At 38.1% G+C, this 20,407-nt stretch overlaps 2 protein-coding genes and 1 long non-coding RNA gene across 3 annotated transcripts in view; 2 read left to right on the forward strand and 1 right to left on the reverse strand.

Moving 5' to 3' along the window:
* Positions 1-8,157, forward strand: part of LOC146465031 (uncharacterized) — a 36,707-nt gene extending 28,550 nt beyond the window's left edge. Inside the window, exons 40-48 of the mRNA XM_085128946.1 lie at positions 386-553; positions 1,203-1,391; positions 2,024-2,096; positions 2,211-2,356; positions 3,232-3,420; positions 4,158-4,230; positions 5,770-5,915; positions 7,027-7,668; positions 7,898-8,157. Of these exons, the coding sequence (XP_084985072.1) occupies positions 386-553; positions 1,203-1,391; positions 2,024-2,096; positions 2,211-2,356; positions 3,232-3,420; positions 4,158-4,230; positions 5,770-5,915; positions 7,027-7,037 (995 nt within the window). The 3' untranslated portion in view covers positions 7,038-7,668; positions 7,898-8,157. The remainder of the gene's footprint in view (positions 1-385; positions 554-1,202; positions 1,392-2,023; positions 2,097-2,210; positions 2,357-3,231; positions 3,421-4,157; positions 4,231-5,769; positions 5,916-7,026; positions 7,669-7,897) is intronic.
* On the reverse strand, positions 7,704-12,839 carry LOC146465033 (protein Wnt-8b-like). Its single transcript, XM_085128953.1, has 5 exons — positions 12,644-12,839; positions 11,522-11,540; positions 10,771-10,933; positions 9,738-9,955; positions 7,704-8,696 (listed from the first exon to the last, which is right to left on the reverse strand). The coding sequence occupies exons 1-5, from the start codon at positions 12,721-12,723 to the stop codon at positions 8,190-8,192; spliced, it is 987 nt and encodes a 328-aa protein (XP_084985079.1). The 5' UTR covers positions 12,724-12,839; the 3' UTR covers positions 7,704-8,189.
* Positions 12,840-18,203: 5,364 nt separating this feature from the next.
* On the forward strand, positions 18,204-20,362 carry LOC146465034 (uncharacterized). The gene is made up of 3 exons (XR_014868359.1): positions 18,204-19,733; positions 19,788-19,835; positions 20,249-20,362. It is a non-coding gene; the product is annotated as an uncharacterized LOC146465034 (long non-coding RNA).
* Positions 20,363-20,407: the final 45 nt, after the last annotated feature.

Raw genomic sequence — 20,407 nt, forward strand, 5'->3', positions numbered from 1 at the left:
ATTGAGCCAGTTTTCTAAACAGTCTTACTTAGGCCGCGGCTCACGACAATCAGTGGGCCTCCAAATCTGTTTATAAGTGGTTTAATTTAAGTAGATGTCTTGTTGCCGTTGGCAGTAGACAATGTTTAGATATGATTGTTGGCAAAATTGTAAATGGATTGGAACGTGGTTTTGTTAAACACCGTCTAAACTGTGTGTTAATAACCGACCCATTGAATTTATCACTCACTAAAAAAGACTACGTGCGTTCGCAATATATGCAAAACCTTTCCATTATCCTGACCTTTTTGTTGTTGTTGTTGTTGTTGTTGTTGTTGTTATTCCAGAAATGAAATTCCATTCCGACAGAAGTTACTCTTGTCATTTTCTACTCTTTTTCATACAGTTAACGGTGGAGTATCGGAATGGACTTCTTGGTCAAGCTGTAATAAGATGTGTGTCACAGGCCTACAAACACGCAGAAGACTCTGTAACAATCCACCCCCTAGATGTGGTGGGGATGCCTGTGGTAGTGCACTTACCAAGCAAGAAAAACAGTGCTTGGTCTGCCCACGTAAGTCATGCCCATCATATGTTGGATAATTCGTAGAATTGAATGATCATAAAATGAAGCAGCAGCTCTATGCGATCTCTTAAAACAGTGTCTCCTTAACAAGCGAAGGATAACTTGCGCTACTCTGGGAGCTAATGCAAGGAAGAAACCCAGTAGCCTCGGGAAGGTCACTCATCCATTAACCGTCGCACCTAACCCTGCTTACGAATGAAACGAAACAAAAGATGCAATCAAGTAAAAAAGTCATTTTTAAGTTATCTTGAAACAAATGTTTATAATCTGATCACGCCTTTGCAAGTCTTCGAATTCCCAAAAGGGGGTCCGAAAAGTTTACATTGCTTATCAAAAACTGGACTAACCGTCACCTGTTCTTTCCCAAACAATCTATTTACACGTTATTTAGTATATTGACGATCTCTCAAAGAAGAACTACATGTGGTTGAGTGACTGCTGTGAAGATAAGAAGCTGTAATTGCATCCATTCAATGCGCCGGGATGGTGTATGGAGAAATGATAACCCATTTATAAAGATAAGCTACAAATCTAAAATGTCGAACAAATTAAAAATTTCGGATAATATCATTTAAAAATACTCAAAAATAATCAGTAGCACAGATACTTACAAGGCCCATACTTCTGTTTACTTCAGAGAGCCCCATCCGAGCGCATGGTGACTTTTGTCTGCAGCCAGAGAGAGACGGGTGCAATCCAGCAGACAACACGCCACTTGTTTACATACGGGACACTTCACGGCAATGCTCTAAAGACTATATGGTGTTCACTTACCATGATGTCGTGCTCACTCACAAGTGCAGCGGCAAAAGGGTGTGTCCTCAGGGTAGGTGGATCATACCAGTCAACCAGTCACAAACCGCGCAAGAATACCTCTGCATTGGGAGACACCGTACTTAAAGGGGAAGTATCATGGGGGTTTTTGGTATCTTTTGTTAAAAATGGTGAAATAAGACCTTCAATCAGCTGCCAAATAATTCTAAAATGACGACAGGAAAGAAATCAACTCAATTCTTGGAAGGAACAACTCGTGATCTGTTCTAGCGCATTTTGGAAACAAAAATGCGAGAACTTGAAAAACATTAGCCTTACATTTTTCAAGTTTCAATCTATTCCGACCTACTCTGTCTCTGGCCAGAGACAGTCTTATCGCAATGGGGTGCTAATTTATAACAAAATTGACAATCATTTCTTTGTTTCTGCTGACAGATAAACATTTTTGGGTTTTGAAATGACAGCAAATTTGCGTGATACTCTCCTTTAAGAGGAATAGATTCATCACATCTTCATAACCGTTAACGACTTATGCAATAAAAAAAAATCAACAACTGTTAACGTTACCTTCACTTAATCCAAAACATTAAGCTACGGTGATCTGACTCAAGCGTTTTGGGTAATTTGGTTAATGATTGATCGCCATGCCTGCACTGACAATATCAAATCCTGTTTTATACCCAGGGGGGACAGCTACATGGCAAACTCCGCTGGTCATTTCAAGCACTTGCCCGACGGACGCGTCCAAGTTCCAAAGGTATTTTGCTGTTAAGCTTGCTTGTGCAGTAAGGAGATGATGCATGGGATTCAAAATTGTTATACTCAATAAATACCAATGAAACTCTCTTTGCATTTGCCATTTACATCGTAGGACGTTTCATGCAACTTTGAAGCACAAGGCATCCGGGTTTTGTGTTCATCCTTTGTCCGGGACACCTCAAGAGGGAACCACAGCTATTATGTGGATGGACGCCTGTAATGAGGAAAGGCTCCAACTAGATCTATTCAAGTTACCAGGTTGGTTCTCGAGACTGTTGAATTCATAACACTAGAAATATGAGTTGCTCAGCCTTGCTAGGATGGGTATGATAGCGTAAGTGATTAGCGGGTGCGCATGCGTCTATGAATTACGTTATCTCTCTACATGTTTTTGAAATAAAATGGTATTGGATCGACTTTTAAATTTGTCATTTTTTTTTTTTTTTTTCATTTGCAAGCACGAAAAAACCTTACGGGCGAGCTGTTCCCTTTATAGCGCAAAGTCCTTCTCCCCCCTTTATTTGAACAGTCTCTAGATATTCTTGTGCACCTTTACAATTTACTTACCATCTTTTTTGTATGTCATGATTTACTTCGTTATGTACAATTATTTAACATTTATTTTTTATGATTTATAACACCACTGGTTACGTCAGTAGCCTGAGCTAGATTCAATTGGGAGTATCATATCTAAAACTGATCCATAGGGAGGGTCAGGAGTCACAAGTTCAAAGTGAAGATATGCCTCATTTCACAGTCTATATTTTCATTAACAAATTGATGAGGGGGTTATAGTTTCTAAAGAAACTACGGTGCTGCGTCGGTGGGGAGTAGAAACGAATGTTTGGTTTATCAACTGAGTTGAAAAATAAGAGTAAATTGGCCATCGTAAAGAGATTGGAATCTTTTTACGGTGACCCATTTACCATTAGCCTTTTACTCTCTTGATAAACCAAACATGTATTCTCATTTTAATTTTTCTCGTGAGGAGGGAAAACTCCAAATCTCTCTTGATCAGGGAAACCTTTTGCTTTTAATTTACAATCTCTGCCTCCACCCCCACCCCAAATCCCTCCTTTCGAGAACTCCTGGTTTCGCCTGAAAAGAGCAACTATTTTTTACCACTCTTGTAGTTTATCAAAGTCCTATACGTGCTTACGATGGCTTCTGCCTCCAGCCAGCAAGCGCCAACTGTAATCCGGCCGATAACACCAGGCTTGTTTACCGCAAAGCGGCTCGGTGCGAGAAAACCTACATGTTTTTCACTTACAACGATGAAATTCTCATTCACAACTGTAGTGGCAAGAGAGTATGTCCACAAGGTACGTTTTTCTCAGACATTAAAGGATGTGTACCCTGTAACACCGTCGGCGAAAGCAGCGTATCATTGGCCGTTTTTACGGTAAAGACGGCTCCGTCTAGACGGATAAAATGCCCGACGAGTTATGTGAAAACAGAACTTCATAGAAGACGGATTATGCGTCTTAAACGTGCAATTCGTTCTCAAAATCCGTTTCAAGAGACGGACAATTAGACGGATCACTTATGCACCTAACCCTGAATTTGGGTGCTTAACATAATACAGAACTTTTTGCCATTTTCACAACTTAATATTTGACAGAATTATTTGTGTTTTAGTGATAAGAATTAAGGTTAGGAGACACCTTGTGATGTCTACAATCAGTGAGTTCATGTATCTCATTAGCGTGCATTCCTGGGATGCATAATCCGCGTCAGACAGATAATCCGTCTGTAGTGTGAAAACGGGAATTGGTAGCAGACGATAGAAGAGACTGGACGGATAGAGCAGGCAGCCCAACTCTATTCTAGAAGAATGTGGAAAATGATCATAATATCTCTGTAACATCAGTGTACGCCAGTAACTATACCAGTGCGCATGATCCGTTTTGCGTCAGCTAGAGTTCACGTAATCTACTTTGTTTCAGTAGTTTCTTTTGTTCAGTAACTATGTCTTTTCCAGATGGGCTTGGACTTAAGGCTAAAAAAAAATTGAGTTTATTCCTCCCTGCCCTAAATGCTCAGGTATGTCTCGTTTTAGGTGGAACAGCAACTTGGGAGACGCCCTTAGTGATATCGAGTACTTGTCCACCTGATGCTTCCAAGTTTCAGAGGTAAATAATAGCAGCTATTCCCAGACAGACAAATTACAAGCCCCTGATAATCTCCAATCTAAAACATAGTTGATAACTACAGAACAGGTGTTACCATTTTTTATGCGTCGATCGGAAGAAAGGTGAGCGCGGAGCGCGAACAAATCAAGTCACACGCCGCGCTCTATCGTGTTATGCGCGCGCTTCTCGCACTAAAAAGGCATTAAAAAATTAACAAATGTACATGTACTGCAGGCCACAAGAGTAGCCTACAAATTCGACTATATAGAAGCATTAATTAGTATGTCTTTAGATTAGCTTGCTTTTTATCGAAGGTTATAATCAGCTTTTCTTGAAGTCGACCAAATTCTGAAGTGCCTTTAACGTACATGTATGTGTAAGGCCTGGTGCTAATCGTCATCCCTTTTCGGGCAATATTTCCCAACGGGAGAAGGGGGTAGGGGGTGGGGAGAGGAGGGGAGAGCCAAGCCACGTGATCCTTCAGTGCTCTGCTTTCTGAGATAGATGAAATGTCATATATATGAGATTAAACGGTTGAAAGTTTATCGAAAATGAAATGAATAACCATTAATAGCATCTAGTAAGTACGCACGTAACTAAGTCAGCCGTCAAAACAAACTCCGGACTGAGAAAAAATGAGGCTTGAACGGAATTCAGTGTTCCACCAATTGAGCTTGCAAGCCAGCTGGAAGCTGGTCCTCTTGTGATTTTGTAATATACCTGTAGAGGAAAAAAATGGATGCGAAATATGTAAAATGTCATATACAATTGATTGGTAAAACGTCGTCAGATAATAGATTTAATCTATGAAAGTTTGCTGGGGAACGCTTGACCTATGAGCTTATTCGCCATTCTTCGCTTTAGCAAAGAAAAGCGCGTGCTGTTTTTAGATGTTTCTCGCGGTCGAGATAGAAAAAGAAAACAAACAACAACAACAGAATATACATATGATAGTTGATCATTCCATGATTCCATCAGGTCGCATCGCTCACCCTTTGCTCGGGACAACGTTTATTCAATCGAGTGTACGTGAACTCCGGATACGAAAGGCCATCAAAGGAAGGAAATAATTGAAAGGAGAAATTCGCCGGCTTCTCCTCAACATTTTGGTAAATGAGAATGACTACATTGAAACGCCTATTTTAGTACAGAAAATAGGTCTCGCCGATTAGTTGCAACTCGTTAATTTTTCTACTTTTTTTTATGTTACTCGTGATTTCTCTACCTCCCCTAAATTCTATTTGTTCTGTCTTTGATTGTAATAACTATAATAATATAAATTTTATCCTTAAACAGTTGTAAGTCTGGCCGGCCTAGATTAGCACTCGCTATCTGCGAATTTTGAATAAACTTTAAACTTTGAAACTTGAAACATCTAAGTTGCTTGCCAGTATATACGCAACCTAAGAATCGGAGAAAAGAGAGTCTGCAAGAATAATTCAGATTTTCTTTTCGCAGCTGCTTAAATAGGTTGCGTAAACAACTGCCACAGTATATCATGTATTTTAGCACCCTTCTTTGTTCTCATTGTATCAATAGGACCTCTCATAAAACCTTAAAACACAAGACATCTGGTTTCTGTGTCCATCCCTATGGGGGTCCCCCTAGGGAGGGACTACACGCTATCATGTGGAAAGATGACTGCAGTGAGGGCAGGCTTCAACTGGACCTTTATATGTTACGTGGTCAGTAAACAATTCAACTAATTTTATATTGTTAATATGAGTTTCATTGTGTTGCCAAGTCCAGTTTTAATGTATATATTGAATCTATATTTGCTTCACAAGTGTTGCTTTAATAAATTAAACCTTCGAAAAGGGCCCAGTTGTTCAAAGACCAATTAAGCTAATCCTGGATTAACGTGAACTTTGATTCAAGTTTAATTACTAATCAATAAAGATTCTTCCAAAAGATTTTGGCCCTCAGTTTTGATTTAGACTTTTCTTTACCTTTTAACTTGAAATTAGCCTTTAAAACCATTTTTAACGAGCGAAATGAAAACCTCGATTAACTTTTAATCGTAGATAAGCGTTAATCGGCTTTCGAGCAACCCGGGGCCCAGAAATTTTTTTGTGAATTAATGTCCATAAGCCTGTTAATTTTTGTCCCCTGGCGATCAGTTCACGTAAACAATGGGGTGATTTCATATCCGCATAAAATAAAAAAAAAAATAAAGATAAAAAAGACTCAGATGCAAATTTACTCTTCCAAAGATGAAAAATTATCGGCAACAAAGAAATCAGTACAAATTGTCGCCAGATCAATTTTTAGGAAAAGATAAGAAACTTTGGTATAGCTTTTGCCTTTTTAAATCTCCAAAATCAACCCTGGTGCATTTTGTCCCTATAGCTGTCTGGGCCCAGTTGTTCAAAGTCCGATTAAGCTAATCCTGGATTAAGGTTAAGTCATGCAGACTTTTCAAAAAGATTTTTGTTCCTCAGTTTCGACTTAGCCTTTTTTTACTACTGGCTTGAAATTAGCTTTTAAAAACATTTTTAATGAGCGAGATGAAAACCTTGGTTAATTTTTAATCGGGGATTAGTGTAAATCGGCTTTCGAACAACCGGGCCCTGAGCTCCAAGGCGAAATAGGATTATGTTTCTTTAGCCGAAGTAATGTTACTTTTGTATGTTGTAGTACTCTGGAATATGTTTGGGAAATGAAAGAACTGGAAGGAGCTTAAAATTAAAGGGCAAGCCCTTTAAAGTAGGCTCGGAAGAAGAAAGACCTTATCTTCCTGCAAAATATCCCCAGGAAATTGGTTTACTTTAAGGCAAACGTATCTTATTTTCACAGGGCCTGGATAAAGTCAAAGAGGAAACATTACTTACCCAGTGACAAAAACAGAGAACAGGACCAACGATAGCGTTGATACAAACAATGTATTTTTGATTAATTTTATAGTTGATAAGAGGGCGCAATAAAACAACATTTAGGTGTATTCTATAGCCCAACTTAATGGACCAGAACCGGCTTAGTCCTACGTTTTGAAGGTCTGCATATCTGACGTCTCGAGAAATCGAAACCGGAGTAAAAAAATCTTTTTTTTTTTTTTTTTTTTTTTTGCGCTTTTCGATCGGACCAAATAGTATAGTCACGTACCCCCTCTGTTTTACTTGAACATATAGGGGTGGGGGGGGGGGGGGGGATGAACCTGGTTTATTGTACCAGTTGCCCTTAAATGATCTAGAATTGACATAAACTGGCCGTTCTATTTTCTTGTTTTACAAACCTCGTTCCTTGCTTTAATCCATTGTATTAGGATATAAAAAATGACAATTGTAATCCGCGCATGAGAGGCGCTTTTTTATACCATGTGTAAACTAGTTTGTATTTCGATACAAATTTTTTTAAAGCCTGGCTCCCGCTAGGCAGCAACTCCTCCAATAAGTTCTTAGATTTTAGCACCATGGTAACTGCCAGTAAGCTTTGCGCTAGGCAAGCAACAGCAACAGCAACAACAACAACAACAATAAGAATAATCAAATATATATTTGAGTTCGATAAAAAAAAAACCGATATGTTATACAAGAATTTAAAAAAATTAAATTAGTTTGTATTCCGATACAGATTTTTTTTAAAGCCTGGTTCTCGAAGGGCAGTAACTGCTTCAATTAGTTCCTACTGATTTTAGCACCATGATGACTGCCAGAGAGCTTTGCGCTAGGCAAGCGGGTCTTAACTTTGGTAACAAAATCATGCGTAACAATTCATGGAGTTAACAAAATGTTATACAGGTTACAACAGGATAACATACATATGCAGGAAAACAACTCGATTATTATAAAAACAGAACACGAACTGACAAAATCAAACGATTAATAACGTTTTACCCTGATATAATATGATATTATATGATAAGATATGTTGTGATATGATATATGGGTTTATGCATTAGCCCAAGCTGCAGGTATCCTCTTTATATATGAGTGAACAAAACCGACAATAACATTTTGTTTTCAATACTCGCTCTGTTCAGGATTGGCAAAGCAAGTCGTTACAGAATATTTCTTTGCACGATTTGTACATGTCTGGCACTCTACGCGGCAGCACCAGATAAACTTGCAGTTGCACTTATACTGCTCAAAGTATTCCTTTGTCTCATATCGAAACTTACAAGAGCTACAGAGAGTCTTAAAAGATTCGCAGTCGCTCTTGGTGACGTCATCGCTCCTGCAGGTTCTTCCCAGCATTCCTGGCGTGCCCAAGGTGTCGTTTCGCACGCAAAAGTCTGGGGAGGAGTCGAGATAAACCAGTCTGTTGTCTTCGCTAGAGATGACTTTGAACTGGCTTCCAATTCGCTCATAAAGCTTGCCATTCAAGAACCACACTTGCACAGCATTGTGGTACTTCTGCTTCAGCTCAGCTCCAATCATTTCAAATGGTGCCAGTTTCGAATAGCAGGTCTGTCTATCACAATTCGAGTCATAGCACCTGCACAGCACAGTTTGGTTGGTCTCAACGACCTATGGTGAAATAAATAAACGATATGAAAGGGGAAATATCACGGGAATTTGGTGTTACATCAAAAACTCCAAAACTTTTATTTGATTTATCAACAGAAACCCAGAAGTATTGCTCAAAATTTGTTTTACAGCGGTTACCAACAACACGCGACCTATCGCCTTCAAAAGACTCTGATAAAGATGCGTTTTGGTGGACCTCAATCAAAGAAAAGCCGTTGAAATTGTTTTGAATTCTGAGAACATATCACGGCAACAGAACGAAGAAATTGACAGCTTTATCCGCTGACGGATGGTAAACTTAATGAAGGTTTATTTCCAAGAGAGGTTATTCAAAAAATGCGCACTGTTTAGACGAAGCCGTCTTTTTTTATGAAACATTTAAAATCGCTACACCTGGCGATGCGTGCAAGTGAGCAAATTATCACGTGCAGTGAAAATCGAAATTTTTAATTTAAAAATACCTTTTATTTGCGCTTGATCTGGCTGGAGAATCAATTTAAATAAAGTTTACCTTCTCTTAGCGAGGTAAAGTTCTTAGTTTCTTGCAGGGTTACCTTGGAATCTTGTCAGTATTCAAAATAATTTCAACTGCTTTTCTTTGATTGACGTCCACCAAAACGCAACGTTATCCGACTCTTTAGAATGCCGTAGGTCGCGTGTTATTGGTAACCAGCGGTAAATTATCACCCCAGTGTACTAAGACTATCGATAAGTTTTCTGGCTACAGATGGACTGGGTCGAATGGACTGCAACTTGAAAAAGTTAGGCTAGCTAGCTGTTTTTAAATTCTCGCGTTCCGTTCCAAAAATGCACTAGAGTTCGTTATGATTTGTTCCTTTCAAGAATGCAATTGCTTTCATTTTCTTGATGTTCTAGATTTATTCTGGAACTAAGTTAAGTTGTCGCACCATTTTCAAGATAAAAGATCAAAATTCCCGTGATACTTCTCCGTTAAGTCCGACGCATTCAGCGATTAAGTGGATTAAAGGTCTTTGTCGTCATCAAGGCTGAGAACCCAAAATGCATAGTAACCATAGTTACCTCTCTTCCTACTTTATTGTTGTGAAGGTTCACCGCTGTCCGAGCACCATGTCCCTGTTCAAGCTTTTCAAAGAAGCGCCTGGTTTGGTCCTGTCCAAACTCCACGTTATTGCCACAGCTGCGCTGTACCTTCGTTCCGCCGTGTTGGCATCTGATCGCCATTTCGTAAGCGATTGCAGCAGAGGTGATGGCGTGGATAAATGCTGTTTCTCGAGTGGCTGCAAGAAAATGGTGTTCAGCGGTTGCTTAAGCTTCGGTAGGCTAGTGAAAATTATTTCGGAATAATTTGGGAAATAATAAGGCTGTGTGTGCAGCAGCCATAGCAGCAGAGCTTTCGAATTGGATGCTGCTTATTTGTAGATAAAGGAAGGAAATATTGAGCAATCATTTAGCTTAATTAAACTAATAAAATAGTAAGTAGCTTTATTTAAAAATCTAGAAGTAAAATACAACAAAATAAAAAGAAAACAACTTGAATAAAATCATTATAAACAAAACTATCCAGATAATTCATTGGTTTCTTATGATAAAGGTAGGAAGGCAATGGGTAAAAGCTAAAAATATCAACGAAACAACAGAATGAGAGAGAGTCTATAACTGCGCTGAAGGAGCTATGCATTGCGTTTTAAAACTGTTAGTGGAAAGATGATTCGAATTTGTTGGTATGGTTTCCCATGAGTTTAAAGCTGTATATGTAAACTATATTGTAGAGGCACTTAAGGTTGCTGCAGCTCTTTTTCAGTGTAAGTGCCCTTAAATTGCGAAAGCCGGGACACTCAAGATTGTGAAGGGGCGCTTATCAATGAGCACTTATCTCAAGGGGCAGGGGAGGGCTATTGGACAGGGGGGTATCAAATCGAATAATCACGGTACCCTTACCGGCTGGAGATAAAATGCGGACTTTGAACCATATGCCCCCGGGATGAAACACTAAACTAGATCACTGTCAGATTACAAAAGCTTCTTTCAGGCCCAGACGCGAGAAAACGACAATCAAAAATGAAAATATTTTCTCGAAAGTTCGAATTCTTACCAAGAGGAAGGGTTGTGTTAACAAAGATAGGTAACTCTGGGTCGATGAGTTTCCTGACAATAGAACAATTCAAGCGAGAGCTCTCCTTGAACTGTTTTTCACACTCCTTCATTCCACGGCGGACGCCTAACTTCACGATGCTCAAGAAAGGTCGATAACCCAACTGTAATATAAAAAGGAAAATCGGTTATTAATTATGTGGTCTATCTTTTCTTAAGACTTGACGGCTCAAATTAAACGCCATTGAAATTCCAAAGGCCGGATTACAAAAAGATATTTTGTAGTAATGCGGGCGAGAGTAATGAAGATCTCTATAAACGTCTATACCCTAACTGTAAAGGAAAATCGAAAATGTTATTAATTATATGCTCTATCTTTAGTAAAGAATTTGACGGCCCAGAAAACCTACTGAAATTGCAAAGGTAGATTACAAATAAGTTGTAACAATGCGGACGAGAGTAAAGAAGATTTCGCCCATGTAATTATGAGAGCATTTGTCCCGTTTCCCTAAAATCCGTCGCTCCGACTTCGCCCTGAGCTGAAATGAACGACTAACGGTAAAAAGAGGGAAAATAGGATATGAAAGAGACTGCTCGCCCAAATAACGAGGTGTTTGACTGTCGTGAAAAAAAAAAATACATGTTCATGACAAGAATACACGAGTCATTACAATAGATAATAATCTTATTTTTACAGCTGGAAAGATCATTAGGAAACTTAATGATCATAAAACAAATACTGTGCAACATACCTCTTTTGTTTTGCTGATGCTGTGGAGAACAATGAGAGAAAAAATAACATAAGAAGAACTCGCTTTACACGTGCAAAAAATAATTACAGTGTCATGCATTTTGCAATTTTTTTTCCTTCGGCTGCAGACCATTCTATTTAATTAGTGTTAAATGGGAGCAAAAAACCATTAGGGCGGGGGCAGGGTGAGGAGGATCTCGCAAAACGGTGTACACCTCTCACTGTTACAGTAAATTTACTTTCCTATTTCAGGGGTGCCTAACGAGGACTACTGATTAAAGCAAGATAATATTAATTAAAATGCTGTTTCATATATTCCCAGCTCATTTTAGGTTTTTTCTTTTTTAAAGGCAAATTTGTTTAAGAATACACAGTTTGATTAGTCCGGATTCGTAAACTGAAAATTTAAGTGACAGAAAGTTTTAGGAAACGGAATGTTGTTTCATATCTTCCCACATCATTTTATGGTCTCGTTTTCTTGTTTAAAGGCAAATTTGTCTGAGCTAGCACAGATTAGCCTGTTTGGATTCTTTAGCTGAAAATTCAAGTGACAGAAAGTTTTAGGAAACGGAATGTTGTTTCATATATTCCCACATCAGTTTTATGGTCTCCTTTTCTCTTTTAAAGGCAAAGTTTTCTGAGCTAACACAGTTTGACCTGTTCGGATTCTTTAGCTGAAAATTTAAGTGACAGAACGTTTTAGCAAACGGAATCTTGTTCCCCAAATGTACAAGCTGCTCAGGTTGGCTTTCTGAAAATACAAGCTAGTCCTTTTCTCCTCGCATTTTTAACAACAAATTTACCCTTCGAAAACAAAAAGGATTAGGTTTTCAGCGTTCCTAAAGTTTGAGGTGACCTTACATAAAAGAAAACAATATTTTTTTCTGTACAACTGAACAGATCTAGATATCCTGCTTTTACCGAAATAAACAACTGAATTGGGTGCGGTTTCTGCTGTATTACAGGGGTCTTGCGGCACGTATTCCTGTAGCTTAATTTGCGAAAACAACTTTAATTAACTGACGCTAGCTCAAGGTTCTTGGGAGATTGTCAAAGCATCAGTATTCACATGGAATGCAAATACACTGTTTAAGTAACGTAAGTAATTGTAAGGACAACTTACTTGTACGGCCCGCATGCTTCTATCAGCTGCATTGACAGCAAACCAAGAAGAGTCGCTGCAAACACCTCAAAGGTTTTCATGCTTTAAGACTGTGACTTTCACTGCAGCTCGAGAGTTTCTGTGTTCTCCGAGGAGTGGAACGATGACTGATAACTTGTGCAAACCACACGACTTTTATGCACAAGAAAAGGTACTTGAAATTTGACGTTAAGCAATCACAGGTTTCATGGGTCGTTAGACAAGTTTGACAGACAAGTGCTTAACTAATCGGATACTTACCATTCATTTATCAATTGCCCGTTTTAAATAACATCCATCAGGTCGAGGAAGACCGTGGGAATAATTCAGTTATCAATTGAGAACGTGCTCTTCCTTGACATTTGATTGACACTGCCACTTAAAATTTCCGGTAATTATTAGTTAGTTGTTAGCATGCTGAGAGATAAAAAGGTGTCAAGTACGACAAAACTCATTATTTCTCAGTAATTTTGACATATATCATTCATCTGGTTTCACCACCTATACAAATACAAACCCAGGCACGAGCCTCTTGTCAGGGGGAGGGAGTACTCCCTTTTATAAGCTATATAAGTATGTGCGGCCTTAAAGGGGATGGTTTTTGAGCTGTTTTGGTCTAAAATAGGCAGGGTAAATATTCTTAAAGTAAATCATGAATAATGCAAGAACCACTTGTACAAACAGTAGCAAGGTGAAGCCGGATCTTTGTGTAGATCAGGATCAGCAATATTGAATAAAACGTAAAATCAAAGGCAAGGCTAATCGGTCAGCTAAATAGACTAAATAATTTTATTGCCCAATATATCGGTTAGACAAAACTTACCTTCCTCAGGGGCTGCAAAAAAGCAAAGTAAAAATTGGAAATAAACAGTTAAAAAAATGATACTAATGAAAAGTTGAGATATAATTGGTCGATAAACATAGAAAGCAGAAACATATTCTTTACCCGCATTTTGGTCTGATCATGAAAGTCTGAAAACGATTTTACCGAAACTGGCATGGATGCTAGAAACTAGGTCTGAAAATGGTGATGAATTTTAGAGGTCAGATCTGAAAAGAAGCACTGGAAAATTACATATTTTGGTCTGAAATAGGGTCAGGATTTGGAGAAAGGAGGCGCACATACACTCTCAACAAAAATTCCGAGAAGTAACCCTCCCTCCCTTCCCCCCCCCCCCCCCCTTTCTTCCCACCGGCTGGAAACGTTCTGGAGATATTCTTGGGTTACCTTAGTACGTGATCGAAAATATCTATTGTTTCATAAAGTTGCAAATGCCCAGTATTGTGTTGCACGCATATGAGCCATCCATTCATTGAACATCCATGAATATTCCATCAAAAACAGCTACCTTCGTGTGGCAGATATATTAAAACCAAATCTATAACACTTTAAATTATATATATTCAGGGCATAATCAGTCCTCTTTAGGATGAAAAAATATAATGTCCTCTAATTAAATTCCTGCTTGTTAGTGTTTTTAAGAATCGTGGCTAGTACACGTCTTAACGTTCTTGTAACTGAACGGTTCTTCTGTATTGGAAGGATTGGGCACCTTTAACAAAAGGTCATTCGTGAGCAGTTACGCATGCAGGTAGCTCGTGCAGTTTCCTTGCCAGATTTCCTTGATATAAGTTTCTTGCAATCAGACAATGAAAACTTGGAACAATTATCCCTTATAAAATCATCAGGAAGACTGTGTACGACGGAAGGGATTCATTAAGTAGATCAGAAGTGCATTTTAAAATAGCAGTGAAGCATCTCGTAATGTCATCAGATGTATTAACCTCCTACTACAGCAAATTTAGGGGCGCCTAACCTGATAACATTAAAGCAAGGTAGTTAGAATGTTGTTTCATGTATTCCCACATAATTTTATGGTCTTTTTCTTTTTGAAAGGCAATTTTTTGTGAGCTGGTACACATTGATCTGTTCGGGTTTTTTAGTTGAAATTTTAAATTTGCCGAAAATTGTACAGAACGAAATCTTGTCCCCAAGTTTACAAGCTGCTGATGGTTTTCCCTGATAAAATCATCAGGAAGGATGTCTACGACGGAAGGGATTCATTAAGGAGATAGTGCATTTTAAAATAGCAGTGAAGCATCTCGTAATGTCATCAGATGTATTAACGCCTGCTGTTCTTTTGATAGTTGAAGATAAGGTTTACTTACAGGAGATAACCTGAGTATCAAGCTGACACAAAAGCATTCATCGGATTTCGTTGAAAATCCGAATTCGGACTGATTGGATGAAACACAAAGGTCTTGTATCAGTCTGACACTGCGGGAGATGGCTGTTTCAGCTGCGAACTGAATCAAACACTCGCGTACTGTCATGTATTGTCGCTCTTTAGTCCCTGGTGGTTGCGCGAACAAATCTGTGGCAAACAAGACTTGCTGGGACAATGTTAAGGAGCAGCCTGCACCGTTTGTAACGTCTTACATGGTTGGTCGAGAGGACAAAATAACGAACAACAGAACAATGCTCCCAACCCTAAAAAGCAATGCAGCTGAAGGTTATCAGGGTCCGATCCAGTGAAAATAGAGCTTTTGAAAGGTGCAGGTCAACTGAATGTTAACCGAATGTTTAATAGTAAGAGCAACATCAAAATGAAAAACAAGAAAAGAAAAGAAAAGAAAAAATAAAACATCTATTTAAAACCGATCAAAGTATATGTTTCTCAAAACTGGTTTGTAAGCCTTTTTTGCTGTGCGCCGTGTAGGAGCCCGATGTTATGTTGCGAATGCCAAGACTCCTCGCCGTTCCTCGCAAACTTCATTTTTTAGCGACTTACAGGTTTTACCCTGAATTCTCGTATGTCTTTCGCTTGTACGCTCGCTCGTATAAGACTGAATCTTTTGATACAATCCCTTCTTGTCACACCCTAGACTTATCATAATCCACTTTTAATTGGCTTGCACACTTTCAGTGGTGATGCTATTAACTTGTTTCCTATTGCTGTCTTGATGTTAAAATCTTTTGCAAATTATCTGTCAGTTTAAAGCTGATTGAACTGTTAAAAGCGATTATTTAATTAGTTCCTAAAGATTCTTTTTAATCACGAAATCCAGATAAACAAAATTGGATTGTGGTCCCACGATGAATGTAAGTATCTACACGTTAGACAATAAGTTTTCAATATCGTTATGTAATAATTCCAGTATAACATGCAAGGAAAAAAAAAACTACTCGATTTACATAAATAAAACTGGTCGATAGTTTTCTACTCCGTATGAGTTTAAGCATCAGCGTAAAAACTATTAATTTTTCCTTATAACATATCAACAAAAGGGGTGACTCGAAATAAAAACTAAAACCAATGGTCTTCGTCGTTGATGATATTTTTTTCTAAACGCGTTCCCTTCAGATTGCCAGGGGAAATGCAATTGCAGGTTGGTTACAAAACATATCTTTGTAGGATCAACGCATTTTCTGGCAGTATACCACAAAAATTTGCAGTTACAATCATATTGTTCAAAATATGACATCGTCTCATATATATCTCAACTGACAAGAGCTACCGGATCAGAGCTATAAAAAGATTCGCGGGTGTTTGCAACCCCAGAATAAGTACGAAGGCCGAGTTTTTGGCATGCCTTCTCAAAAGCCGGAAAGTTCTTAATGGAGAGCATTGAATAGAAAGGCATGTTTGCTTTTTTCCGACACGAAAATAGGAAAATCAAGAACCTGCGAGCGATAACTGTTATGTCATTGTGTTTTCTGGGTGGAAAAAATTCCACCGCCGAGTCGATATTTGCTTGTAGGGGGCCGCAAACGCATAATCCCTCATTCGAGTCACGTCCTAGCGGCTGCTTCGTATGGTTCTCCTCTAAGTTGTTTATTATATGCAGATGACCTAATACTAATCTCTCACTCAGCTGCTGGTCTACAAAATGCATTATCCACAGTCTCTCAATTTTGTCGCGACTGGATGATGAACATAAACACAAAGAAAACAAAAGCCATCATTTTCCAAAAGAAATGCAGAAAATCGACTCTAGCTTGATAAACATCTTTTTTACATGAATGAAGATAAAATTGATATTGTCAATAGCTACACTTATCTCGGGGTAAGATTTTCAACAAATGGCAGTGTTAAGGAAAACAAAACGCTCCTTAAGGAGAAAACCAGAAGATCAATTTTTGCAACTCGTCGCTACCTTGATTTTCTAAAATTGCCAGTTGATGTTGTTAACAAAATATTTAATTCCTTATATCTCCCAATTCTCCTATATGGTTCTGAGGTTTGGAGCATTTATGATAAAGATGATTATAACTCGTGGGAAAAAGATATTATTGAAAAAACACATATTTATTTTTGTAAACAAGTTCTAGGTGTAAACAAACAATGCCCAAACGTAGCCTGTAGAAATGAACTCGGTCGATTGCCACTGAAAGAACTAACCGACCTAAATGTTATCAAATTTTGGAAACATTTAAAAAACCAACCAGAAAACAGTATTGCCAAACAATGCTTACACATATCAGCACATATGGCAGACAAAAACCAGATGAGCCTTATACAAAAAGTTAATGACCTCTGTAAAAAAGCAAACCTAAACCCATTAAATTTAGATGAGAACAACACTTTTATCTCTCAGGTCAGACTAACGCTTAATAAAGAATTGACTCAACATCAATTAAATTTGATGAAACAAAACAAGAAATTGAAGTTTTACTCCATGTTTAAAACTGGCTCACACAAAGCTGATTTTTTGAACACCATAAACAATCCTTCTCACAAAAAAACGATAAATAAATTTCGTCTCGGAAATCATCGATTAAGGGTTGAAACTGGCAGACACACAATACCCAAAACCCCAGAAAATCTCCGAATTTGCCTTTTCTGCCACTTAGATGAAGTTGAAAATGAATTGCATTTTATACTCAATTGTCACCTTTACGATAATTTACGTTCAAAGTTTTTTGAAGACATAATAAGAAAATATCCTCATTTCAATGATTTTGACGATAATTCAAAAATCTTTTTTCTTTTTAACAATGTTGATCCTACTATTTGCAGGCTTACAGCTGCTGATATCCATTCATGTATGAATTATAGACAGACGTTAATTATTTAATTTAATGAGAAACCGTCTTGTAATTTTAGGTAATACTATGTACTCATGTGGGAATACCAAATAAATTGTTGTTGTTGTTGTGTTACTGCATTTCTGGACTATGAGTTATCCAAATGACAAAAAGGAGAGCGCCAACAACAAGTGGTAAACTCGACTCAAAACTCTTTAAAAAAATTCAAGGTGATAACGAGGGTCTGAAATTAAATGTCTGTTATTCATTTTACTTTCCCAGTCGTCAGTAAAATGCTGGTAGTCAGAATAAGGCAGATACGTCTACTTGTTTGCGTGAAATTTTACCGAACGCAACTAAAGTAAGCATCCCCTGAGTAATCGTTACTGAGTTGTATCGCTCACATCATTAGATCTGAACAATTTTGATATCAGATCAATTTTAAAACTCCTGATCTCTTGATTTGTTGTTTAATTTAGTGGGTATCAAGGACATCACCTCTTCATTCCTCACTTCAAGTTATGAATTATTCATATTGGTCAATTAATTTTGCCCATGAAGCTTGCCCTCAAAGAACCACACTAGTGCAGCTTGTTGCACATGGATCTTCTTTAGCTCTGCTCAAATCTGTCCAAATGAAATCAATACACCGGACAGCACTTTCTTACAGCAGACGGCCAGAATTCACCTAAGTACGTGACCTAGAATTTCTATTGTAGTAGCTTTGTTGTTTCAGGATAAAGTTACAAATGACAGCCTGGTAAGGTTTAGAGAAGTGTTCCATGTATATGAGCCATTTCAGTCAGTAGGTATCAATGTAGAATGCATTCTATTATCAACAGTCAACTTCCGTGAGAGCTTTTAAATTGTTTAGCAATAAGCGGCAGACATGAGACCAATCTGTAATATCCTACACTTATATATCCCAATTCTATACTGATATCCTAACTTAAATTTTTCGGTATATCTAAAAAACGTGGGCACATTTCGAGACTTTATAATTTTAAGGAAAAGTATGGTCAATTATAAGACTTCGGCGAGATGATTAGCGCTAATTACAAGAATACAAGGTCAAGGAAGAGTACGGAAACAGAAAAAGGTGTGCTTTACTTTTGAATTAAGACATGAAATTTACGCTAACATCTGTAAAACAAAGCGTGACCTATATGTATGATCCCAAAATTACTTAAAATCTCGCTCAGATCCTGGTATTTTGAAGCACAAGCTTAGCTTTCTATAGCAGCGTGGTCTTAATCGGAGCAACAAAGCCTTCGATCATCCAACTTGATACAGGAATTGTGCTTCACACAGATCACAGCGATCCAACTCCGGGGAAAGTACTAGCCGAGTACTCGCCATGTGCTCAGATCGGATCGAATTTAAACAGATATCCTTCAGCCGGTTTAATTGATGATTGAGAGAGAATACGACTGACCGAAAAAGAGTTAATATGTAGGCAAGATAGCCGAAAAGGGGGGTGGGGGGGGGGGGGGGGGGAGGATTGCCGGAGAAGAAGAGAGAAGCACACTACTTATTATAAGTTTCGAAGTTTTTTTCTCGTGATCGTATTTATACGAAATTATAATCGGAACTACCAAAACAAAAGAGGTGCCTAAACCCTTCAAACTGTTGAAGTAAAATCGGCCAAATTAAACAGAGATATAAGCTAATTTTTTTTTTTTTTTTTTTGCGGGATAAATCAAAGTGTTTTCCTAACCAGATTTATTTTGCGTTCTTATCTTCATTTTTTTTTTTAATTGTGGCTTATGACAGCCTCAACGTTTTTGTAAACGCGTTTCTTGTCTACTAGGCAGAGATCACTCATTAGCAGGACCCATGCTGGCCCGTGCAGTTTCCTTGCCAGATGCAAAGAAATACAAGCCTGCACTTTGCCAATAATGACATGAAACAATTGCTCCCTCGTAATATATTTAAGAACATTGTCTTCGACGGAAGGAAGGCTTTAAGAGAAGAGCTCATTAATTAATATCCTCTAAGCATCAATAACTTATGTCATCAGTTAAATTAATACCCCCTGGTTCTGTTCGTTTGCTGCTTAACATCTTGAAGGTCACGAATGTCCCTTACAGGATCCAGGTGTTAAATTTGATAGTCAAAGCCTCTTTCAAAATCAGTATACACTTTGTTTTTTTATATAAGAACGCCTAATTTTGGAGCTGAGGCTGAACGTTCTTATATTTTATTAAATTACATGGTATACACTACATGTTCTTCAGTAAATCAATGAGGACGTGACCAGGAAACCTATCAAAGTGCGTTGTCTGCTGAGATATGGTATCAAGAACTGCTGACAGTTATAGCAAACCGGAAATGAGTGTCACCATTGTTAATGTTACACAAACTGGCATGCCCTTAAGTATTTTGGTTAATTTCCATTTTTTACCTTGATTTTATATACAGATTAGCAAAATAAAAACGTTCTTAATCGACTCTCAGCCTGAGGAATGTTCTTAATACGTTCTTAAAATTTAGGTTAATCTCAGCCTCGACAATCGTATAAAAAAGGTTCTTATAAAAAAAAACAGAGTGTATTCCAGTCTGAGGGCTTCTCAACAAGTGACGTATTGGCATTCACTATCAAGGATTTGGAAGCCTCTTGGCACGTGCCTTGGACTTTCTTTTACCAAATCTTTAGTAATCAAGACTGTGATTGATTCCAGTGAGGGAAATCTGACAATATTGACTGACGACGAAAA

This window comes from Pavona decussata, unplaced genomic scaffold (genome assembly GCF_977016875.1).
Source record: "Pavona decussata unplaced genomic scaffold, jaPavDecu1.1 SCAFFOLD_157, whole genome shotgun sequence".
Lineage (NCBI taxonomy): Eukaryota > Metazoa > Cnidaria > Anthozoa > Scleractinia > Agariciidae > Pavona > Pavona decussata.

What these genes read in the sequence shown, in the direction of transcription:
- LOC146465033 (XM_085128953.1), bottom strand. Translation starts at nt 12,723, where the DNA reads ATGAAAACCTTTGAGGTGTTTGCAGCGACTCTTCTTGGTTTGCTGTCA. An exon ending in TAACACAACCCTTCCTCTTG is followed by an intron (nt 9,956 to 10,770) that starts GTAAGAATTCGA and finishes ATTTTCTTGCAG; the next exon opens with CCACTCGAGAAACAGCATTT. An exon ending in ACAATAAAGTAGGAAGAGAG is followed by an intron (nt 8,697 to 9,737) that starts GTAACTATGGTT and finishes ATTTCACCATAG; the next exon opens with GTCGTTGAGACCAACCAAAC.